The sequence below is a fragment of the Amblyomma mixtum genome, chromosome 7, assembly GCF_055824585.1.
Source record: "Amblyomma mixtum isolate Tamu chromosome 7, ASM5582458v1, whole genome shotgun sequence".
NCBI classification, from domain to species: Eukaryota; Metazoa; Arthropoda; class Arachnida; order Ixodida; family Ixodidae; genus Amblyomma; species Amblyomma mixtum.
Window position 1 is genome coordinate 33524590 of NC_143018.1, and position 26061 is coordinate 33550650.

Sequence of the window (26061 nt, forward strand, 5' to 3'; positions counted from 1 at the left end):
AAAAGCATGCGATTCCCCTATTTATGTGAGGCTGGTTTTCTCGTGCTTTAACTTGCATCCAATAGCTCTAAACTGGATCCAAGCTTAAACAGCCAGCCTTCGGCAGATTTCCCTTGCCAATTCTTATGTATCTTGCCTTTTCCTGCAATCTCGGACGTCCACCAGGGCACTCCTTTGGGCCTCAGCTTTTTATTACTTGCATTATTACCGTCCATTCAGTGTTTTCTGACATGCCTTCACTGACAGCCATATGGGGTCTGCCATATTGCAATCAATACCAGCATTTCAGTTCTCCAAAACAACAATTAGCATGCCCTGCATTGGCCTGTTTGCTAATGTTACTAAGTATGCACTAATACTGTTTTTTTATTGTCACCATTACATGTTGCCAACTTATAAGGCCTTCCGATAAAGGTATATTCACTGTATACTGGTTCAAATACCTAATAATCCTCATACACCCACCCACAACCCATGATATTTACACTCGACGTGCCCTTAGTATCACCGTCTTCCAAGTTGTTTGCGTTCAAATCCCCTGTGTGGCATCAGCTTGTGTATTCGAATGGCACATGCCACAAAATCTAACTTAACTAGAATGCTGGAATGAGTTCAGACCTGAGGCGCTTGTTTTATTCTCTCAGACTATTTTTGAAGCTCCAGTGTAACAGCACTAAAAGTGAATCTTGAAATTTCTGCATGCCGTGCAGAAACTGCAGATTTTTTTAAACTGTTTATTGTCACATAACCAACTAATCCGTTCTGAGTCATGGTTCCTTCTGCACTAGTCGCACAAGCAGTGTTGTGCCTCAGTTAGCTCATGCCACTGCATTTCAAGATTCATTTTTGTTTTTGCCACAAAAGGCTGGAATGGCCTTCCAACTCACAGGGCTTACTAACCTCTTGTCCTTTGAGCTAGTCACTGCAGAAATCCATGCAGTAAATGATGATGTTCATCCACTGAATTAGGTAAATCCCCCAAGGTGAAGATTTGTGATAAGGGAGCAATTACTCATTAGCATCCGCTCAAGTGGAGCCATAAGGCTACAAAGAAAACCTACAAAGTTTTCCTTTGTAGCAGTATGGCTGTACTTGGATGCTAATGGTTAATTACTTCTTATTAGTATAAATTAGTACTGTTCAGGTATAATAAATGTTAAAATAAGTTATTGTAATAAAGTGCTTAGCCACTTGCTCAGCTCAGGAAACCAATACAATGCTATCTTATGTGTAAGAACTATCCTCACAATCTATTTCAAGTAATATTGGGGCAGATTTACACAACAGTTTTGTCGGACGGTATACAGTTGCATTTAGGCTAACTTGCACACTGCACAAGCTAGGTCTAGCCAGCTAAACTCGTGCACTGAAAAGCTAAGCATGCATTGCTGTGCCTATCTGTGTCAGTCTTTCCCTGGCGCTTCTCTCTTATCGTATCTTCAGCTAAGCAAGACATCGACTTCATAACATGGCTCAGTGAGAATGCTGCAAATGCATACATATGCATGTGACTTTTATATATTCAGGATAGTGTTTACAGGACTGCTGGTTCATCTTAAACACAAAAGCCGTCAACTTCAAGTTGCAGTATAGAGATGCCAGAAACGACATAAGCCATCACTGCTTTTCTGTTTTTCTTCGGCATTCTTCGGCCTAACTTCATATTGCTATTTTCCAAATTTCTGTTGCCTGTCAATGCCTCAGTTAATTTCTTTTTTTGAAAGCAGACTGGCAGTGATATAGGTATATTTTGCTGAACATGTTGATAGTCAGCAACTAATAGCACTCTAAAATTCAGCATATGTTAAGTGGTATGAACATCATTTAACAGTTAGCAATGTTCACTTTTGCTTGATACCTTGGGAAGTGCTCATCGTTACATTCAGCCATTCTACATTTTACTGATCAGTGAAAATAACTTTAGACATTGCTTTAAGGCTGTATCAGAGAACATATGAATATATACCTGTCACATACTTAAACGGCTTATTTGTAATTTCATTTTATAGCACGACATCATAGCTCCCTTACTGCAAAATCCAATTTTACAAATTCTACTTGAGGTGTTAGTGTTTGCTCGAGATAACCAGATAATATGGCCATCGTACCTTGTTCCCCTGACTATACAGGTATTCCTTCTCAGCCTAAGCCGGGAGCCGTGGCCATGTAAACCCTCCAAATTGGTTCTTGCATTTACTGAACCTGTAATTCAGTTTACTGGCTCCGACATCTCATTATATTTATATTAATGAGAATGGCATGCACAGACTTCTATGCAATACGAAGGCACCAACTTTGCTTTGCATTCACAGCGACATTTGAGAATGCTTTGGAGTTGCACAGAGTATATGCCAGCTTGTTTTGTACATGGCAACAATGACATAGCCTTCAGCAGAACTTCCCATAGTTGTTTTCAACACTGCATTCAGGCTTGTGCAACTGCAATATGAGCTCGGGAAGGACTGCTAAACCACAACTTGATGGCCCGCTGTCACTGTGCAGAACAAAGCCATGCCCTTTTAGCCCAGTGATGCACGTCTAAGCCCCTTTGCAGCCACAGAGTGCTGTTTCTATGTTGGCTTTAATAATGGCGTGAAAAACATGACAAAAATAAATCATTATTGTTGCATTTTCACTGTTCTGTGAAATGCATAAATGCTTTAACTACAACTGATTTTACCTGTTCCAATTAGCTGGAAACATAACTTCTCATGTCCATTAGCATTAGTGTTTGACAGCAGTGTTGTGCTAAGTTGTGAATGTTAAACGCATGCACAATTAACACACACCCCCACATGCACGCACGCACCTTATATATTGAATAGGTAAGCATGTCTTTTGCAGTAACAGTATAGGGAGCCAAGGAGAAGGCCGTTTACATATTACAGTGACTGTGCAAATTGCTTGGGAAAGGCTGCAAGTGCAATTATTTTTTTTCTCTGTCAGCAATGCAAAAACACTGAAGTGTGCTATTTTGAATAACTGACTAAAAATTTTAAGTATGCAATCGTAACTATTTTAAAAAGTGGGATTATGCCGATAATAATTACGGACGGTTGTTGCCTGTATTGCAGTGTGGCCCGATCGAGAATTCGCAGCAAGAATCGCGTCGTCGCAGCGAAATCGTCAGGGCAGCGTAACTTTCAGAGCAGGCAGCATTCTGTTATTTTGGGGCCGGAAATTACGGTCCGTTGTGAGAACGTATCATCGAACGGAGACGCGATGTGACGCGTTTTTCAATCTCCTGGGTAGAAATGATCCAAACACGTATCGTTTCCGACGGCATCGCTTCAGATGAGCAGACTGCCTTCGATCTTGCAAAGTTTTGTCGCGAATTGTTTCGCGGCCGTCAGGGTCGCCTGAACCGAGATGCGTGCCGTTTCAGCCCGAATCACAGCCGACCACGAGTCTACCTTTGACGAAAATCCCGCAGCAAAAGAAACGTTGACGCAACGGATATATTGTCTTCAATACGCCGCATTTAATATGGGCAATTTCTACCGCAAGATATCTGCGTGTTTCGCTACAAACACATGCCTGTACCGCTGCAGGCGATTAGGCGGGCGGCACTGCTGGGAGCGCCAATCGGAACGTTCGAACGATCCGCCTCGTCCGCCAGCTCCAAAATGATCGTACAACACCCATTCCGCCCCACGCCCGAGCGAAGGCCGAAAGCGAGCGGTTCGCTCGCTGGCGGATCCGCCCAAAAACGATCGTACAACGGCCTTAAGAGGAGCGATGAGACAGGATAAAGAAGGAGAGAAGAAAAAAAAGTGGCTGGAAACACTTTCCCCATATAGGCCAGTAGCACTCAAGAGCGCAGCGGCTTTTTCCTGTCGAAGGCCCCTTCCAGGAATGGTGCCTCTCGATTTTCGTGACCCTGCTAGTGCGACAATGCAGGCAGTGGCGCCACAATAGAGAGAGGGGTCTATCCCTTACCACAGAGGGAAGGGATTGCCCCCCTTCATCTACCACGCCCTGCTTTGCCACGCTAGCAGAGTCATGAGTATCGGCCGACGGCATTGCTGGGAAGGGGTTACTTTAATGGGGTAAAGCAGCTGAATTTTTAAAGTTGTATCCGACTATAGTCAGCATGCACATATTGTGTAGGGTACCACCCTACATGTAGTGTGCATGCCAACGAGTTGATTAAAGCCTGAGGGATCTCACCTCTCTCTTTCCTATCCTTTTATGTCGCGTGCTATCAGCATGGTTCTACAACAAAATTAAAAATGGGCCTCTTCTAGAAAGGCTTCCCCTATGTGCCCCAGCCCCAACTAGAGATTTTTTCCTTGCGAAAGGAATGCGATAGGGAGTGAGCAGTGTAAATCTCTTGGGCTTGCTTTCAGAAATAGTTAAGAGCAATGCTGGATATTGCAGCCATAAGAGCTGTGCACTACCAATATCCACGCGACTTAATCCGCTTTCTGCCCGGCTCAGAGTTGCTTGAGGACCAGACCGCATGTTTTCGCTGAATGCCGGACCTGCGTGCGTACCCAGCAATTCTGAACAAAAGCATTCTTGAACGGGAAAGGGTTTATGAGCCGATTTTTTTTTTTCACTATATATAAGATTTCACTATAACAATCACCATATCCGCATATCTTTCGTCGGCAAGCTTGAATTTTTTTTGCTATTATCGATTTTGCTATCGTCAAAAGCGTTCTGCGTTCGTTTTCTATGGCAGTCTTAACTGCTCGATTTTGCCACATATCGGAAGATATGTAGCAATCGGAAAGATTTTGCTACATATCGGAATAAAGGACTTTCAACATTTCTACACCAGTACATTACACTTCCGTCCGAGAATGTTGGACCTGATAGGCGATGGTTCCTGTCTGCCCGCGCACCGGTAAAGCGAGAAGCGACGAAGACTTTTTTGGCTCGAGGGCATCAGCGGTCAAACAGCTCCATAACACACTATGCTGCCGTGAACGTCTCCCCCTCTCTCTGTGACAATTTTCCTTTGAGCTGAGGGGCGGTGTTTTACTTCTGAAGGAACCAGCGCACAAAACACAACGGACAAGAAAAAGGTGGTACACGACGGACAGGAGCGCTGAACTTACAACTTTATTTCGGAAGTAAAGATGCAACATATATATACAGCCATGTCAGGGAGGCGTGTCACACAGGGAAAGCAAGAACAAGTGAAATCTACAAGGTCATTATGAGACAAGCGGCACAAGCAAACCAAAAACCTTAACTAATATAACATGTGAAGGTAACCAGTTTCAATGGAGGCAGGAAAAACAACAGGGAAAAAAACAAGGGAAAAACGCCAGACCTCGTGAAGATGAAAATTGATACTGATAACAAAAACCGATAAAAACAAAAAGGCAAAAGCCAATAAAAGCGATAAAAGCAATAAAGTTAACAGGGCAATGGAAATGAAAAAGATAAAAAGAAAAGTGCATTAGCCATCCTTCGGCGTCGCTATCTGAGAAAGAACTCGCCTATCTGGCACAAAATTCGAGGCACTAGCATTTTAACTTCCCACCTTATGCAGCCGTCTTTTTCCCGCCAACTTTATTCCGCTATTTGTTTACACAAGACTTAACCTTATGTTTCTGTGGGTTTTAGCTTTTAGCTGTTAGTTTTTTCCGCGATGTTTTCTTAATTTTAGCTGTTAGTATTTTTTGCCGTGTTACTTGTTGGCATTTTATCTTTTTCATTTCCATTGCCCTGTTAACTTTATTGCTTTTATCGCTTTTATTGGCTTTTGCCTTTTTGTTTTTATCGGTTTTTGTTATCAGTATCAATTTTCATCTTCACGAGGTCTGGCGTTTTTCCCTTGTTTTTTTCCCTGTTGTTTTTCCTGCCTCCATTGAAACTGGTTACCTTCACATGTTATATTAGTTAAGGTTTTTGGTTTGCTTGTGCCGCTTGTCTCATAATGACCTTGTAGATTTCACTTGTTCTTGCTTTCCCTGTGTGACACGCCTCCCTGACATGGCTGTATATATATGTTGCATCTTTACTTCCGAAATAAAGTTGTAAGTTCAGCGCTCCTGTCCGCCCTGTACCACCTTTTTCTTGTCCGTTATGTTTTGTGCGCTGGTTCCTTCAGAAGTATGTATTACCAACTAGCCCAACAACAAGAGGCGTTTTACTGGCATGCTGTTTGCACGTGTTAAAACCGGAAGTGTCGCTTGGTGCTATGAGGTACCTAAGTTCTGGGAACTTTCCAGCTTTACCGTGTACCACGCAAGTCTCCAAGTCTGTCATTCCTCTTCTGCACCGAAAACTTGTGGAAAACCAAGACACGTGGTCAGTGTTCTGCCCACCGCAGGTGCAATCCGCTTCCGCGAAAACGATCTGCATGCAGAGGAGTTGTGCTTCGGAGGACCTGGGTTGTTGTTGCCCTCACACCTGCCGTCACTCGGAGGGGGCCTCAGAACCGAGAAACCTTTCCTCGGCCCGAGTGGCCATTATGTAAAGGCGAGGCCATTGAAGCCGACATTCACCACTTACTGTGGCATTGCGCTGCTCTACAAGGATCCGGCACCTGAAGGCAGCGGGTCTTTCCTAGTGCAACCCTGCTTCATATATCGCCTGGAAGCAGGGATGGACTTCACAAAATCAGCTAACCTATTCCCATTACTTTAACATTACTGCAGCCTTCATCACACTTTCGACCATTGATTCCCTGAGGCAATAAATCTCAATAATAAAGAAAGAAACTGCACGTGTATGATACAAGCTGGCGGCCCGTGTTCAACCAGTGGGGTGCTGAAAATGCAGTAAAGAAAGAGAGGGTGTTAAAATGTAGGATTCATTTGGCAGTGTTGTTCTCGCATTCATGTTTGAGGGGATTTGACATCAGTGAATGTTTTTCCAGTACGCACCCCTCTAGTAGCCACCAAGAAGGGTTGGGTCGCCTGTGGTTCCCTCCGAGAAGGCATGGAGGAGACGTCCCCCGCAAGCCTATTGTATTGAACGAACACCCAACTTTCAAAGTTTTCTGGAAAGCGCTGTGTCGTTCGTTTCCTTGTCTCTTGTGCTTGTCGTCGTTCGCGCTGTTTATTCAAGAAGTTTCAAAGTTCCACGAAAGCTGACTAACTGGGAAAACATTTCCCGCCAAAAAGCCTTCTTTTTCCAGTACGCAACCCTCTAGGGGCCACCAAGAAGGCACTGAGGGGACGTCCCCCGCGTGCCCATTGTATTGAAAGAACAGCCAACTTTCAAAATTCCAGGAAAGCTGAATCACTGAGAGAAAATTTCCTACAAAAAACCCTTGTTAAAAAATTGTTTTCCCTTCCCGCTCTGCCCGCAAGAGTAGTTAACGCGAAGGACGATCGGGAGTTGCCCTCCTTTGTATTCTTGTGGATTCACTGACACCCTTTTTCGGTGAATGTATCTTGTCTTTTCAGCAACTTCGGCCCGTGCAGATTAAGTGGCATATCTCTCCCCCCCCCCTTCATATTTCGAAAAAGATTGCGAGAGTGCCTTCTGTGGGTTGGAAGATATCTCTATTGGACACGAACACTGCCACTGCCGCAGACCGGATGCTAGAAGTAACCCAATCGTCCGACCACACTCGCCTCTAAACCACGTGATTAGACCTCCTCCATGTTTGCAAAGAAGCGAGGTGGCGCTGCAGTTGCTAGTGGGCGCGTTTTCAGTTTTTGAGAACCATAACAATGGTTGATGCTGTCAACTAAGTTTTCCTCGAAGTACAGGGGCTCGCGTTGACCACGTACTGGGTATTTCACCACAGTGTACTGTATGGTTTCTACCCTAGGCATTGAATAAAATAATAAGTTTTTGGCACTCTGCACTAGCCAGGATGATTTTACCTCGGAACAGTAGTGAGGGAAGCACTGGCGTTTTTTCGGCAGAGCCGACATGCGCTCACCATCTGTTGACACACGTGTCGCCCAATGCGAAGAGTGGGGACAGTGTCGATCGTGTCCCGATCTCATCCGTCTCGCGTAACCGCTGTTTTTAGCCGTCAAATCAGGCACCAGCCAGGCCGACTTCTCCCCTTCTTAAACTGGTCGATCTGGGGAAAAGTTTGGATTCCTGAAATTATATCCTTTCCGAGCCCTGGGTCTTCTGTTTAGTGATGAAAAATTATAGCAAAATATTTGGTAGAAATTCATAAAGTTACACTCTTTAGATCTTTAGTTGTCAAAAATTGAGAGGTAATAGGGTTTCTGATGGTCCTGGCACGTCGCGAATTCTGCGGGTTTCCGACGACGGAGCACCACAGTGGTAGCATCAATACGAAGAAAAGAGATCAGGGGTTTCGTTGATTTGATTGCCGTATTTCTTTGACCAAAGTGAAAGCGAAGAAGCCATAAACGAGGAAATAAACTTAAAGGTTTGTTTTGTTATCTACCACATTTTCTGCGATTAACATCACTCGCCCCTTTGTAAATTTGTACCGAATGGAAACAGAATGATTCTATTTGTCGCGAACGATTCCAGAGACGTTTAGGAATGCAATAAATCTCTCTTTTTTTTTCCTAAAGGAGCAGTAGTATGTTAGTTATATTTATAAGAAAAGTTTTCATGTGACTATGCATGCATAAGTACTGAGAATCTAAAGTAAAAAGAAGTGATACCGGCATCACAGAGAACACGGCTTTGGGAACATGCAAACATAAAAAAATTCCGCACTTTCTACTTAATTATTCAAGACCCGGGGTGACATGACGAAGGTGTTAATCATAATTACCCAAGAACTGTGCCAGGTATAGCTGGCAATAAAATGCATTACTGCAATTAGCCGAGCAATTTCATAGTTGCACTAAATTTGGTTACATATCTCATAGATCACTAAAGAAAACACTCTTCATTGCCTCATCCCGTGTCAATCTCGCTACGTGCCTCTGTTAATAGCCCGCCTGCAGTTGCTTCTTTCCAAACAGGCTTCACGGTCATGTACTACTTCATGAAGCAGCTTATGACACAGGCACGATGCAATGAAAAGCTAATGGCTTTTAGCACACTTAAAGTACGCTGTTCCGACCGCGAACGTGACCGCAACGTGCGCGAACGCGACAGCGCAAGGTCTGCCACAACTTATCAGACTTGTTTCTACTAGAATCAAATAATTACATCGATCTAGTTTCAATTATATATTAAATGCCCTAAAACGCGCCATTATACGTTCGTATAACATCAACACACTTTAAAATATGCTATACCATCAAGAAAACAACGCACTCCTTGGTGGTGAGTGACCCTGCCGGCGCCCGTGCACACCAGCTCAGGGTGATAAATACGTGCGCAGTTATATATATGCTTTTTTTTTCCTTGCTCTATTTTAAGCGGACCACGCTGTTTTTCAGGCGAATGAGCGCGGCAATTTCCCTGCTATGAAGTACGTTGACTGGCAGCGCTGGTCGGCACCCAGACTCCGCGCTTTTACTACCGCGGCCCATTTCCTAGTGCGGTATTTATTTGCGAGAAACCTATTAGGGCTAATCTAACTGCGGATGCGACAGTGACGCAGCTGGTCAGTACATGATGTTTCTGCAGTGCGCAGGCAGCCGCCGGTAGCTGCGGTAGGCACGGCAGACGAAACCTGGTTTGCCTACCGCGCGAAAGTCGCTACTGACATCAGCGCCACCGCATCTTCGTGACGTCGGGCGGGGGTAAGGAAGTCTATACAAAGCAGGGGGGTGGCTAGTTCTTCTAGCACAATCTTCCCTCCGTCTTTCAACAGATCGGTTGTTACCTGATCCTCACCAGCTGCCTTCCCCCCTTTGCATTGCTCCTAAAGTTTTCCTTAATTCCTCTTTTGTCACTGACGGGATGTCCCGCTTCAATCTGGGCAAAAAGATTGAAGATGTCATCAAGCACCGTGAATAATCATGCTTGACATGTGCAACAGTTTACTGTCCCCTGAGCCGTTTTTCTCTGCTCTCAGTGTCTGCCAGCAGGTTCGGAGTATCAGGTTTTTAATTATTCGAGTCTTTGTTGTTTTAAGTTTCCTCTCATTCTGCTCGAGTATTAATGTATCGTATACTTGGCTTCTGTTCACTATCTCGATTGTTCTACAATCATATCAAAAGTGAAATACAACAGGCGGACGCGATTTTACGCAAAGCGTATAAAACCGCGCTTCGACTACCCCATAACACCTCAACTGAAAAGCTCTTAGCCTTGGGACTGCACAACACGTTCGAGGAATTACGGGAAGCGCAGCATGTTGCCCAAATGCGCAGACTACAGCAGACCCCCACAGGCAGAGTTAGTTTATTTAAAGAAACTGGGCTACAGCGAACAAATTCGAGAAATATTGAGAACTGAAACGATCCCCGATGAGTAGCGCAGCACGCTCAGGGTGGCACCAATACCAAGAAACATGGACCCTAACCTCCACAAAGACCGAAGAGAGGCAAGGGCCGACCGCTTACAGAAAACACACGCATCCCAGAATACAACAGTGTATGTGGACGCTGCCACATATGCCATGACAAGGGGACAAGGCACCAACAACGCAGTGGACACTGTAGTCAACTCGGAATTACACGAGATTACCAGCGTCTCACTGCAAGACTGCACGATAGCTGAGGCTGAAGAAGCGGCCGTCGCTCTAGCGGCAGCGGAGGGCTATCGGACTGGGCGGTCACTGACAATTCTTACTGATTCACAAGCAGCCTGCCGCAACTACCTTTGCCGCAGAGTCGGTCACAGAGCGCTCCGCATACTCCGCTCTGTAGACTGCAAGACGCAACAAACACATGCAAAACCACACAAGCCGATCAAACATAAGATCGTCTGGGTGCCGAAGCACACGGGGGTGGCAGGAAACCAAGAGGCGGACAGGATAGCTCGAGGATATACTAACTACCGAGCATCCAACGTCAACGACCTTCAGGAATCCCTGCCAGTACCTCAGGAATACTCGGTCATACTCAACAACTACAAAGGCAGCAGGATGCGGTACCCACCACCGCACAAATCTTTAAACAAAGAAGAGGCTGTCACATGGAGACAACTTCAAACGGGGTGATAAACAAATCTAAACACACTAAGTAAAATTCACCCCACACTTTACGCACACAATTGCCCGTGGTGCCATGAAAAACCTACACTGTATCACATCACATGGGCATGTCAAAAGGTCGACATCGTCCCTGTTATACAAAGCCGAAGTGTGGAGCAATGGGAAGGTCTGCTCTCCAGCGACTGCCGCGATGACCAGATCGGTTTGATACGGCGAGCTCAGCTGACGGCAGCATCCAGCGGAGCCCTGGAATAGGGGCAACCGACTGTTGCGGATGGACTCATCTGACCGCATAAAAGAACACTTGTGCTAGAGCCAAATAAAGTTATCCTATCCTATCCTATCTGCTATCGTTGTGTTTACACGCGGTTGTGCCTAGCGCCTGTCACACAGTGCAAACATGCACTGTTGCTGAGACTGCCAAAAGGCGATCGACAGTGTTGAATACACAACACTGACGAGTGTTCACTGCAGGGATATGGATTTTAATGGTCTGCGGGTCGTGCGCGAGCACTCCGTCCAATGCCACTGTCTACATCTACGTTTGCATCATTTTTAGGCATATATCGGAATGTATAGTCGGATACAGGTTAAAAAAACAGCAGTTGCTAACACTGGGCTGCGGTCTGCGGCATCTTGTATTACTCCGCTGGCCAATCGCGACTGTAAACGAAATCAGCTTTTTAATGTTTGACTGTACCATACAATCCACGTCTCAAAGTTCTAGAGCTCATATTTTTTTTCTTGTGATAAGCTTCCGGTTTAGGTAACAAGAAACGTTTAAGTAGCGGACTACTTTTTTGTCGTGGAGGAATTCTGTGCGCGGAGGCTGAAAGTGGGCGGAGCTTCACTGCAGACTTAAGTTGTATCCGACTATAGTACTCCTCTTTCTTTTATTTTACACAAGCGTGGACAGCCTACCATGCTCTCAATGATACGCCAGACACGAGAAGTTTACAAGCATTGCAAATATAAATCTACAAAAGAAGCTGCATGGGACCCGCCAAGATACTGTAGGCCCCGCACACGATTCGGTACCCTGGTGAAACAAAACGGCTCTACGACTCGTGCCGCTTTATTCCCCGACACTCAGGCAGTTTGCAAGCAACCAGCCTTTTCACATCGACGTGCAAATCTCAGCCTTTTTGGGGCTCGGGCTTTGGTGCCTCAGGCTTCGGTGGCTCGGCCTTGGGCTCATCCTTGGGCTCCGCTTTCGGCTCCTGCTTGCCCTCGCCGGCAGCCGCCTCTTGCTCCGGCTTATCCCCCTTGTTCGCCGCTCCCTCCTTGGCGTCCTCGATGGCCTTGAGCTTGAGCTCGAGCTCGCGCTGGGGCCTCTCGCTCTCGTTCAGCCTCTCGGCGTCCTCGGCCTTCATGTAGCCCTTCTCAACCATGAAGAGCCGGTAGCGTCTTCGGTCTTCGTAGCCCTTGGGGCCCCAGTCTTCGCGGGGACTGATCGCCTTCCAAAAGTCCTGCGACAGAACGCCGCGTCAGCAACCATAACTAGGAATGTAGCGATACGCAGAGCAATGAAATCAATCTCGCAGGATCATTATAGGATTAGCCTCCAGTCATATGTCCCCAATGCCTCAAGAGACGGAGGCAACACCTGAGATTCTCAACTGTCATTTTCCCTCCATCTTTTTGAAATTCTTCATCTGCCCACCAGGAACGAAAATACCAAAGTCCCACCTCCTCATGAAGCTTATTATATCGCGTGATTTTCATCAACTAAGCCATCTCAAGAAAAAAAAATTACTTACCTTCGTAATACAATAACTCTCCTTAACAGGCGTTCCAATGGCTTCGGCTCTAACGGCACAGGCACAAATAATTTTGCGCTTGTATTTGCTTATTTTCTGCTATACAAAATTCTTTTATTATTTGTTATTTTTCTACTTCATATTGTATTAAGCACAGGGACACCTTTTTCCCCGATTGTTTTTCTTAGTCCCACGGTAGTATTAGTTACATTTCGATCATACCATGCAGTATTTCTCATATGTACACACACAGTCGCCGGACCGCTTATCCATTCATTGGGGAAGCTCCATTACTCTATCACGAGGTTCATGGCGTACAACCGAGTTAAATTGGCGTCGAGTCAGAGAGGATCAAAATGCGAGGAGTGTGCTCATATTGCACACACATCTCTGCTTTGAAGAACAGATCTTCTCTCCTCGCCGTTGGCCAAACGCACAGTTCCCAAGTTGCACTCAGCATTAGCTGCAAACATAGAAGGGTCCATATGCTCTTCATCGAAGCCTACTAATTCGTGGAATCTTCAGTCGACTCCCGAGGAGCATACGGACCTCTGTAGGGTTAGCAGGTCTTTAATATAACGCTTTAATACCGCTCTAACTGCCGGTCGCCTTTCATGTGCAATGATCTCTGTGCTTTGTGACGAAAAGAGGATCGCGCACACACATACAAAGCACCCACTGCTACGCTCTTGACTGGAGGACATAGCAACCCCTCCTCACCCATTTCGCAGCCCACAGCTCCTTGAGGGCAACCGCGGGGATGATGGCCAGTCCGACGCCGGCCACGATGATGCCCATGTACTGAGCCCACCGCGGGAACTCGTAGAGCACGCCGTGCCGTTTCAGCGTCAACCACTCGAAGTTCGTCATCGACGTCACGGCGAGCACCTGCGAGGAGAATGGGCGGGATGACTATAGTGCTGCCACCGCCCAAGAGATTTCACATTGGAATGATAAGCCCCCCCCCCCCCTCCCCCCGTTTGAAAATTGGGAGAAGAAACAGCGATAGGCACCTCACGCTCGCGTCTTACGGGGCCATCTATCTCTCAATCTAACAAGTTGCACTCCCTAATTTATCGCCCGATTGTTACTTCGCTGCAGCACCGAAAAATATCAGATGCCGATTTATTTATTTATTTATTTACTTAGTTATAATACCTTGCATTGCCCAGCAAAGGGGGCAAAAATAATGACAGACGATTACGATAGTAGGCAGTGCGAAAGGGCGCGGTAAGTGGAGGGGAGAAAGGATGCAAGGCGCGTAGAGAGCACATGTACATGATGTGCCACATGCTAACGTATACTCTGCCGCATCACTCGCATTGATTTTCTGTCATTTTTTTTTTTTGTGACGATGGGACTGACTGACGATGCACTAGCTATGATTGTCCATAGAGTATCTGAATTGACCTTTGTGACGGCGCTTCAATTCGCACCCTGCACACTGTCTATTGTAAGAGTGAAAGAAGCCAACAGCCACAGAAACCAAGGGGCACAGGGGATTTTTAATTTATTTATTTATTTTGTGGTGTTGATCAATTTAGAATATTACTAAATTGATCCGATAGGAGAAAATATCCAGAACGTTTCGAATAGCCACGAGTTCATGACCCTCTTGACCTTCGTGGACGGTGAGTTTGGCCGCTATTATGAGAAGCCGAGTGCATAACACAGCTGCACTATACACACCCGAGAGGATGGCAAGAATTTTTGCGTAGCATATTGGAATCACTCAATTCAGCCCTTGGGCGCGGCCGGGCAGCCACCAAACCACGTGGCGTGATGTCACGTGGTTTGGTGACGTCACCAAACCACTTTAAAAAATAATAAAAAAGAAAAGAAAAAAAGAACTGCTGAGCATGGTGGCGGTTGCCACCGCCCCGTTTCAAAGGGGGCGCTCCTATCCATCCATCCATACGTCACGGAGGAAAAGCCGCTGAGAAAATCGAGTGCCGCCAAGCAATACCTCACGCAAAAAGACCGCGCAATATGTAACGCATTCTTGGCTTAACCAAGCTAAGCCTGGGCATATTTTTTTTTCGCCTACAATGACAGGTGGCAATTTGCAGCCATGCGGGTCGCAGCATTCCACCTGATGGCCAGTCTGTATTTGTACATGATGTATATTGCCGCCCTACCCTTATCCTTTGTTACTATCGCTCCCCTCTTTCCTTCTCTCTCCCTGTCCTTCCTCTCACGCCAGCTGCAGCCCAGGTGTTTCAGGTTTCGAAGGCAGCTGCCACGGCTAGCAGCATCTTTTAGCAGCGTCTGGCTTGCTCGCACGAATATCGCGTGGTACGCACGAAAGGGCACGTCGCTTCCTGACCGTCGTCACAGACTGCACCATCGGCCTTCAACGCATATTGGCACATTGGGCCAAGTGGCACATGTAATTAACCATTTAAAGCACTTACAGAGGTCAATGACCCCGATACATGCATGCATGAGATTCCGAGGACCTCGTTACACATGCATGACTTCTTTCTCAAGGTCCCTTCACTTTGATGTTGGCATTTTAGCGCGTTTCGTAGACTCGCGTTCTAAAGCCTATTAGAAAAAGAAAAAGACATCCGATGTACCGCACAGAAATGAGATAACGCACGATTCCTTCCCTTTTAATTCCTGAATTAATTATGGCCCGCACTTAGACAAGCACGGTGCTTTGATTGTCGGTAACGCGTTACAAGTAACGTCGTTACCGGTAACGCGTTACTTTTTTCGGTAACTTAGTAACGTACTCGTTACCATTTCGGGACTGTAACGGGTAACGTACTTGCGTTCACATTTCTCGGTAACGTGAGCTCACGTTACTAGTTACTTTTTATTTCAATTGTCTCCCTCCACCTCTTTGTGAAAAAAAAACGCCGAAAATGGTATTGAAAATAAACAAAATCTACAGGTGTTCGCGACGACCCTTGTTGCGGCTCGCATGCATGCCAAAAAACACCTGCCCTTGACGACGCACTAAAAAAAAAAAGCACGAACACGCAGTCACACTTGTCTTCACCCCCAAACCACTAACACACAACTTTCTAAAGAGTGGACGTATGCCAAGCCACCGATGGACCATTTGCAGAAATCTCTAAGCCAGTTTCTCCGTAAGCTTGTTTTCCAACCAAAAGGTCTCGTTCCCAGGCGACACTCTCGCATTCTTTGTGAAAGCAGTTCCCTCTTCGGAGCAAACTCAGGAATGTCGCCAGTTTACTTCAAGATGGCCCTAAAAAAGCCGTCGAAGGAGTACAGTGATACAGCACCGAGCGAAGATGACCTTGAACACCTTGACGTAAACACTCGCATTTTTGCGATAGTTATGCAGGTTCAAGTAAAAAAAAATTGTTTATGAGCGCAAATATATTTTTTTTCGGAACTATGAAATTTAAGCATTTCTTTATTGCTACACAATTTCCGCGTAATTTCGTAAGCAGAAGCACACCAGAATTACTGTAAATTTGTTGAGTTCAGTTATGTCTTCTTTGTGAAGTTGGAATTATATGAAATATGAGCTTTATAAAATTATCTTGAATTCTTACAGCCAGGACGCACTGATTAAAATTTATGGCCATGGAGTAACGGCAAAGTAACGTGCGGTACTTTTTTTCGGTAACGGTACCGGTAACGGTAACGCGTTACCTTTTTTGTAGGTAACGTAGGGCGGTAACGCGTTCTTTTTTTTTTAGTGTAACGAGTAACGTATTTAGTTACTTTTTTTCGGTAACGCCTACAACACTGTTTGAAACTAGCCACGTTGACATCTGCTGGCCCAGACAAGATTGCCAGTACGGATCCGCTGAAATTCATAGCTTCCCCTTTCTATAGCGGGCGTGCTACACTCTAAAAAAAAAGGTAGTTGAGGTTACTACATTTTGGGGTAGTAACGACTGTCACATATATGACTACCTAGGTAGTAACTGTACGTAGTAACTGCAAGGTAGTAACATTTACTACCTCTCAGTAACTGTACGTAGTAACTGCGAGGTAGTAACATTTACTACCTCTCGAGAGAAAATACCTTAAGAAATAATCTAATGACTTTTGATATTAGAATCTTATGCATATAAGATAGCAATAGTGCGAAATAAGAGCCAAAATAAAAAAAAAACAAAAAGAAAAATAAAAAAAAATGCCTGCTTTCAGGAGGATTCGAACCGCCGACGTTTGACTTTCTATCCTCAAGTTGTTTCTAACCTGTTTATATACTTTCTATCCTACCACGCTAACCACTACGCCACGCCACCAGACGTTCACTTCTCAACTTATGTGCCGTGATATGTGAAGCCACAGTTGTTTCTTGTTCTTTTCATTGCGTGTAAATATAGCAGCAGCATCTACATTCTCGCACGGGACAACAATGTTGTTGAGAAGGACCTTTCAGTGGCTGATGGCCAATGACATAAGGAAATCTTCTGTGTTAACGAAAAAGAGTCTCTGCTGAGTTTTTATTGTCGAAAGACATGAATACCTGACTTCGTGGTGACTTTCTAATGTGTCACAAGGAGTGCATGAACATGACATCAGAAACTCAACGCCCATTTTTGTGCATCTTGTAGTAAACCAGAAGGAAAAATGAGCACAAGTCAGGCACAATAGCTTGGGGTTGGTGAAAAAGTGGAATTAAGAAATCAAACTAAAGAATGGAACACATACGCGGTGCGTATATTGTATTGAAAACAAAAAAAACAGCACTGGCAATTTTGTTACATTTGCTGCCAATTATGAAACCCTTTTCATTATATAAAAACATGGGGCATTGAGTAGCAATGTCACCGGGAATGTTAGTATACGTACATGTGCATATTCCGATCATCCATTTCCAGATCAAGGTAGTAATGGATACTACCAGGGTTATAATGAGGTAGTACAAGTGTAGTAACTGCCAAAAAACGTAGTAACAGCAGAAGTTATTACCTTGTTACTACTTAATTTTCTTTCGAGGTAGTAACAAGGTCGTAGCAACGTAGTAACGGTTAAAAAAAGGTTGTAACAGCAGCCGTTACTACGTTTTCACTACCTTTTTTTCTAAGAGTGTAGGGCGGAGTTCGGGGATACTTCCGTCTATTGGAACACGTGTAACAGGGATATGAGGAGAAAGTGGGTTCGAGAGCTCAGCCGCGAGTTTATTGAACCGTAACATGAGAGCAAAATTGGTCATGACTTGATAATAATGGTTGAATGGTCTATTAATGTGACCAACAACAGGCCTCAACTATGCGCAACATGGCTGATGACAATGTGTTAATGTAAACTTATTATGCAATGGCGTCATTTCGTGAGGATGGAGCCCACGGTATTCTGCGGTACTGCGGAAATCCCATATGTTAAGTTGTAAAAACGAGGGAAGCGCTGCTCGAGTGACGCAGCGGCGTGTCACTCACCGCCACTGCCAGCGGAAGCACGAATTTCCAGGTGATGAACATGAAGGTGCCCGGAGGTCCACCCAGCATGAACTCCATGTCCACGACCATGCGCGAGATGCCTGCGAGCGCCGCATGATGCATTCACTTAAAGGGATACTGAAGCAAAATCTGAAAATTGAACAAAAAGGCTGATTATATATTCTCGGAATGTGATTACAGCGAAATCTAGTCGTCTCTGCGCATATTTTTCAGCGGATGGTTTTATTTTCGATGTTTCATGATCGCGCGCCAACCCTCCCGCTCGGCGCGAGGTGGAAAGCGTGACGTCATGGCACCCTCCCGCGCCGACAAATATGACGGCGCCCTTCGATGCATGAAACGTCGCTTCGGACTGGTTGCGTCGTTGTTACTGTCTTCTTCAGCGCGTTCACTGGCCATAAATGGGCCACCAGTCTTTCGTTTCATCTCCTGTTGCACATAAGAAAACTTACGAGTAATAAATTTGCTTTATTTTTTATTTAGAGTGGCGATTCTGCCCCCTTTAGGCTAAGAGGGGTGTCGGTTTGTTGACAACAATGCTTCCCCTTCTAACCACCTGATGACGCCACTAGTCTGAATATCGTCGCGCTTCTGTTTTAAAAGCGAGAATGCTAGAAATGGCACAAGGTCCGGAAAAATCAGTTCAATAAGTACTTTCTTCTGGGCGAGTTGGTTCATAATTTCCAAAGGTAAAAACTTGCGCAAACAGTAGAAGAAGAAGGAGACGGTACAACAGGACAGAGCGCAAACTTCCAACTGGTTTATTTAGGAAACTGTACCTACATATATAGACAGGTGAAATCATATCAGAGTGATCAAGCGTAAACACGTGTGCACACAACCAGCGAAGAACCACCACCAAACAGGGCAAAGCTAATAAAATCTCATCATGTTATCACTGAGGCCAAAAGATGCTAGCTGTAAGAAGGCTGAATGAAGTATGCAGGGTAATACCAGCAACGCAGACAGATACACACACATACACATGCACGACTGCGCGCGCGCAAACAACACATGCACATACACACACACACACACAAATAGACAAGCACACGTAACCTTGTAACAACACATATCTTTGGCAAAGCCAAGTCAGACCTAAAAACAAAGTAAAACAGGCAGTCACAAACTAAAACCGATAAAACAGCCAAAAGACTAAACCTGAGTGAATAAAATCCATTTTCTAGGCAAAAGCCGCGTCACTCATAAAAACCAACAACAAAAAAATCAACAACAAAAACAAGACGTATAGAATTCTAGGCAAAAGCCGCGTCAGTTATAAAAATCAACAGACAAGAAGGTATGTAACAGCAAGTAGCCCAAACAAATCACACATGTCCTAAAAAGGCTAGCTCCTTATCAAGGAGTGTTAAAGAGGTGGAACTAATACATTTTTCACCGTTTTTCGTTATTAAAAAGGCCTCAGTGATCTCTCTCTGCATTTTGGTTTTGCTACGTGCGAGAATAATAGTGCCCTCATACACAGGTTTGCATTTATGGCAGACAATATGGTCATACAGGTTGCCAGTTTTGTAACTTTCCACATTCCTCTTGTGTTCAATGATGCGGTCATTCACGCATCTACCCGTCTGTCCAATATATATGCACCCACAAGTGAGAGGCAGGCTGTACACAACATTGGTGGAACATTCGACGAACCTAGTGCCATGCTTCTTTTCACATCGCTGAGGTTTTTTGGCCAGAACGGTACATACGCTTGACAGCTTAGTAGGCGCGGAAAAAAGTACAGTCACATCATTCCTGTTTCCAATCTTCTTCAGGTTATGGGAAATTTTGTGCAGATAAGGGATGACTTGAATCTGCTGTCTTGGCCGAGGCACTGTCGAGGCTTCCTTACTGTCATTCCTTCGTGCTTTATGTAGTATACCTGCTGTTACACTGTGGATTGCGTTGGCGGGATACCCTGCTTTTTCAAGACGATTGATCTGGATGGTGACGCTGCTTTTCAGGTTGTGTGAACAGCTCCTGGCAAGTGCTGCTTGAAGAAGACCAGCTATTATTCCACGTTTGACGAGCTTCGAGTGGGCGCTTTCATAGGGCAATAAGCTTTTCTTGCTGCGTGGATTGTATTTGTAACAAGGGCCGCATCCGGAATCGTTGAAGGTTATTAGCAAATCAAGGAACTGAATCTCCTGACGATGTGGTAATTCCCAGGTGAACTTGAGGCCTTTTGCTTCGGCGGTGAACAACCCTACAATTCTGGCGACAACGGCATCCATGTCGCAACCAGGAGTCGCTTGAAGTATGATAAGGTAGTCATCCACATACCTCAGGACTTTCAGTACACCCATGCCTGTCAGGAAGTCATACATTCGTCGGTCCACGGCAGACAAGTAGATGTCACAGAGCACCGGTGCCACAGATGAACCTATGCATATCCCTTCTTTTTGGACAAAGAATTTTCCGTTAAAGAATATTGCAGTGGAATTGAGATAAAACTCAAGCAGGGTGATGAAGTTGTCAGTACTTAGCCCTGATGAGCTCTGGAAGTTGATTTCACTAGAGCACTCAATCTTGTCCCGGACGGTTTCGAGGAGCCTTCCTTGTGGAACAGAATAATAAAGATCTTCCACGTCTACGGAAAAGGCTGTCTTTGCTGATTCCAGGTTTAGAAGAGCTTCGACTGCGTCAGCAGAACTTTTAACTAGGAAGGGATCCTTAAGTGGCAGGGACTTAAGCTGCTGCTGCAGGAACTTGCTTACTGCGGCTTGCCATGTTCCCTTTTCCGACACTATGGCCCTCAGTGGGCATTCAGGCTTGTGTGTTTTGCCTGAAAAGAACATTTCTAAGAAGTGATTCTTGGACTTTTCGGCAACTTTCTTCACTCTCTCAAGGGAAAGATCCTGCAGCAACTGCACAGCAACAGATTTCTGCAAGATTGAGTGCTCTAGTGAAATCCACTTCCAGAGCTCATCAGGGCTAAGTACTGACAACTTCATCACCCTGCTTGAGTTTTATCTCAATTCCACTGCAATATTCTTTAACGGAAAATTCTTTGTCCAAAAAGAAGGGATATGCATAGGTTCATCTGTGGCACCGGTGCTCTGTGACATCTACTTGTCTGCCGTGGACCGACGAATGTATGACTTCCTGACAGGCATGGGTGTACTGAAAGTCCTGAGGTATGTGGATGACTACCTTATCATACTTCAAGCGACTCCTGGTTGCGACATGGATGCCGTTGTCGCCAGAATTGTAGGGTTGTTCACCGCCGAAGCAAAAGGCCTCAAGTTCACCTGGGAATTACCACATCGTCAGGAGATTCAGTTCCTTGATTTGCTAATAACCTTCAACGATTCCGGATGCGGCCCTTGTTACAAATACAATCCACGCAGCAAGAAAAGCTTATTGCCCTATGAAAGCGCCCACTCGAAGCTCGTCAAACGTGGAATAATAGCTGGTCTTCTTCAAGCAGCACTTGCCAGGAGCTGTTCACACAACCTGAAAAGCAGCGTCACCATCCAGATCAATCGTCTTGAAAAAGCAGGGTATCCCGCCAACGCAATCCACAGTGTAACAGCAGGTATACTACATAAAGCACGAAGGAATGACAGTAAGGAAGCCTCGACAGTGCCTCGGCCAAGACAGCAGATTCAAGTCATCCCTTATCTGCACAAAATTTCCCATAACCTGAAGAAGATTGGAAACAGGAATGATGTGACTGTACTTTTTTCCGCGCCTACTAAGCTGTCAAGCGTATGTACCGTTCTGGCCAAAAAACCTCAGCGATGTGAAAAGAAGCATGGCACTAGGTTCGTCGAATGTTCCACCAATGTTGTGTACAGCCTGCCTCTCACTTGTGGGTGCATATATATTGGACAGACGGGTAGATGCGTGAATGACCGCATCATTGAACACAAGAGGAATGTGGAAAGTTACAAAACTGGCAACCTGTATGACCATATTGTCTGCCATAAATGCAAACCTGTGTATGAGGGCACTATTATTCTCGCACGTAGCAAAACCAAAATGCAGAGAGAGATCACTGAGGCCTTTTTAATAACAAAAAACGGTGAAAAATGTATTAGTTCCACCTCTTTAACACTCCTTGATAAGGAGCTAGCCTTTTTAGGACATGTGTGATTTGTTTGGGCTACTTGCTGTTATACCTTCTTGTCTGTTGTTGATTTTTATAACTGACGCGGCTTTTGCCTAGAATTCTATACGTCTTGTTTTTGTTGTTGATTTTTTTGTTGTTGGTTTTTATGAGTGACGCGGCTTTTGCCTAGAAAATGGATTTTATTCACTCAGGTTTAGTCTTTTGGCTGTTTTATCGGTTTTAGTTTGTGACTGCCTGTTTTACTTTGTTTTTAGGTCTGACTTGGCTTTGCCAAAGATATGTGTTGTTACAAGGTTACGTGTGCTTGTCTATTTGTGTGTGTGAGTGTGTATGTGCATGTGTTGTTTGCGCGCGCGCAGTCGTGCATGTGTATGTGTGTGTATCTGTCTGCGTTGCTGGTATTACCCTGCATACTTCATTCAGCCTTCTTACAGCTAGCATCTTTTGGCCTCAGTGATAACATGATGAGATTTTATTAGCTTTGCCCTGTTTGGTGGTGGTTCTTCGCTGGTTGTGTGCACACGTGTTTACGCTTGATCACTCTGATATGATTTCACCTGTCTATATATGTAGGTACAGTTTCCTAAATAAACCAGTTGGAAGTTTGCGCTCTGTCCTGTTGTACCGTCTCCTTCTTCTTCTACTGCTTGCGCAAGTTTTTACCTTTGGAAAGTCCGGAAAAAGTACCTGAATTTAGCGGACGTAAGCGTGCATACGGTTATGGTATGTAGACAGCATCGATTAATATTTTGACATATCTGTGTACGCCGTGAGCAGACGAAGAACATGGAAAAGCCGCGAGTAGCGATGGCAATCGTGCTTCTGCGGGAACGGTGGGCGCGCGGGTGTTATGACGTCTAGTCGCAGCTTCCACAGGCGGCCACCAGGTGCAACGATATGGCAATAAATCGCGAAAAAAAGCGTGTTATCCGCCTTTTTCGCTAAAATGCTTATCATATTTATCAATTGAGCTCGTCTTTTTACCGCGGGAACTCGATCTGCACGGTTCCCGAATTCTTCGAAACTCCGAATTGTTGTCCTGCGCGGCCGATTGCCCTATTAAATGCAATTAAATGTCCCGGCTACTGCCTTCTTTTTAACTCACCTTGACACATGGTCATACTACCATAGCTCGGGCCATACCACCATGCAGTCAAGTTCGGTTTGACCTTGTGAGGCATTGAAGGTCGTTGTTGATGTGGTGCCGTCTCAAATCAAATGTCAAGGTCAGGTTCCCAACGGTCATAGTCACTGATCACATGGTCATGCTACTATTGCTTGGGCTATACACCACGCTGTTAAGTCCGGTTTGACCTTGTGAGGCATTGAAGGTCATTGTCTCATCCACGTCATGACGGCTGCGGCTCTTTTTAGTGCGATTTATTTTTTGCATTCTACTGTAACGCCCATGCCATTTTGAGGATACATTTTCATGAAAAAAGTGCGCGTTGAAGTCGGGCAAAAAAAAAATAAAGACATTCCCAAGGACAGTGGCCACCGTACAGCTACTCTGCCGGTTCAATGAACACGCTCACCGTAGCCGAACACGAGGGTAGCCATCTCTCCCACGCCCACCCAAGGGATGAGGTGGCTGGAGACGAACTCGTCCATCAGCGTCAGGATGTACAAGCCTCCCTGCGACGAAGCAGAATCACTGTAAGCCTAAAAGTTCGGCCATCGAGGATGCGCAGTTGCTGCCGGCCAGTCAGGATCGCAGTCATTCCTATGCATTGCAAAATGTATGAAATTGAATTGAATTGGTGGTGTGTGGTTTTTGATGTCCCAGAACAGCACACGGTCTATGAGAGAGATTCCGTCGTCGAGGGTTGCGGATTAAGTTCGACCACCTGAGGTTCTTGATGTGCACTCACATCGCACAGGAAAAGGTCGTCTTTTTTCGTTTCACCTCCATCGAGGTGTGGCCGCCGCAGCCGGGGATTCCATCCCGCGTACAGGTGCTCAGCAGCTGAATGGCATTGTCACTAAGCGAATGCGGCGAGTAGCACCTTCCTAACACACTGTGACAAAGCATATGCCTGTGTGCCCGTCCTGAAGCCCGTCCTGAACATTTGGCTTTCTCTCGATATAAATCGAAAGCAAGGGGAACTAAATTTTTTTTTAGTGCTGCGAAAGCACTAGCTACCACGATTCCGACCAAAAATCTTGTGTGAAGCCTCGGAACAACTCGGGTGGTTGCACAAGCTGCAGCCAATGGGAGGGTGACCTTGAAGGTGACCTTGTCAAGGTCCGTTTGCTTTCGCATCCTTTGGTTTCGCACGTCTACTCGGTTTAGCGACGTTAAACCCTACCACTTTTTTTAAATCTTTGTGGAATTTGTATAAGCGCAGCATTTCGGGTGCCTTGGTCTATAGTTGGATGCAACATAAGTCTGCAATGAAGCTCCGCCCACATTCAGCCTCCGCGCACAGAATTCCTCCACGACGAAAAAGTAGTCCGCTGCTTAAACGTTTATTTTTCTCTAAACACGAAGCTTTTTATCACAATTAAAAAATTATAAGCTCTAGAATTTTGGAACATGGATTGTTCGATATAGTCAAACATTAAAAAGCTGATTTCGTTTACTGTTGTTATTGGCCAGCGGAGTAATACAGGACGCCGCGGACCGCTGCCCAGTGTTAGCAACTGCTGTTTTCTTTTAAGTTGTATCCTACTGTAGTGGAGTTGTAGCTAATTTGGTCTATGATGCCATGCAAATGTCAACACAGTTACGAAAGGCCCACCTTTCTGCTTTTACTGAGATCGCCCTTAGAGCGCGTTTAAAGGTCCGCGCCTCAAGTGTATGGTTGGTAGTTGTCACGCTTTGTGAACGACAGAGCAGCTCCGGCGTCGTCACTCCGTTGCGCTTACCTGCGACGCGATGGGCAGACCCAGGATGAAGAGGCAGATGCAGCATATGGTGGCCAGGTACGTCTCGTGGGCCCGGCACGCCGGTATCTCGTCCTTCAAAGGGGTCAACGCAGCCTCGACGAAGCCGAACTGAGGGATAACGAAAGACAAGTTTCAGCAACCAATTCTTAAATCACTCAAGACAAGCGGGCACGGCCGGAATGAAAGCGCAGATCGCGGGCAGTGTGAAAATCCTTCATCCCTTGTGACACTCTGACAGCAGTCAAAATGGAACACACGTTTTTAAAGATCAAATTTACGCACAAGATACTTTTTACAGTGCAAGTAAAACTACTGCACAAACAGAAAAAAACAATATCTGCGAAGTTAAGTACTGTAACGGCATTCGGTGCTCAGCATAACTAAGGTTTTGCAATAACTAAATCCATCGCTTGCTGAAATCTAATGATCGATCAAGTCTAGATAGGGCAGCAAGTCGGTAACCTATTTTTGGTGCAAACTGACTACAGATCTTCAAATGCGACCCTGGACCACCTCCCACATACACACAATAACAGCTGACTAAACGAAGATGAGTTTCGGCAGAGAGCTATGGAAATGTGAATTGCGCGAGCAGTGCTTGTCAGCGCACCGAATTCCGAAACACAGCGAAACCTACGAGAAATTTCGCAAATTGCATAACTTCAAAACCTTGCACATGGTCATTCAAGTGGGACCAGTGGGTGGTACCATTGGTACACAGATTGTGGACCTGCATAGAATGTTCGGGGTGGTATCAAAAGATTCAGGGTGGTACGAAGCATGAGATTACTATTCGAATCCAAGCGAGCACTACATTATAGGCATTCACACCGACGACCATTGGTTCCCCAAACTGTGACTTCTTACACTTCAAACGTTCGTTACGGTCAAATTAATTGAAATAGAACATTCCTGTCTTCTACGCTGTATACGTTGGCATAAAAAAGTAGATATTCGTATATAACGAATAATTAGAAC

At 45.3% G+C, this 26061-nt stretch overlaps 1 protein-coding gene across 1 annotated transcript in view; it reads right to left on the bottom strand.

Annotated features, from left to right (window-relative positions):
* Nucleotides 1-12060: 12060 nt before the first annotated feature.
* LOC149335609 (sodium- and chloride-dependent glycine transporter 1-like) overlaps nucleotides 12061-26061 on the bottom strand; it is a 35762-nt gene continuing 21761 nt past the window's right edge. Inside the window, exons 11-15 of the mRNA XM_089553845.1 lie at nucleotides 25063-25191; nucleotides 23730-23829; nucleotides 18093-18193; nucleotides 13441-13608; nucleotides 12061-12429 (exon numbers count right to left, since the gene is read on the bottom strand). Of these exons, the coding sequence (XP_089409971.1) occupies nucleotides 12097-12429; nucleotides 13441-13608; nucleotides 18093-18193; nucleotides 23730-23829; nucleotides 25063-25191 (831 nt within the window). The 3' untranslated portion in view covers nucleotides 12061-12096. The remainder of the gene's footprint in view (nucleotides 12430-13440; nucleotides 13609-18092; nucleotides 18194-23729; nucleotides 23830-25062; nucleotides 25192-26061) is intronic.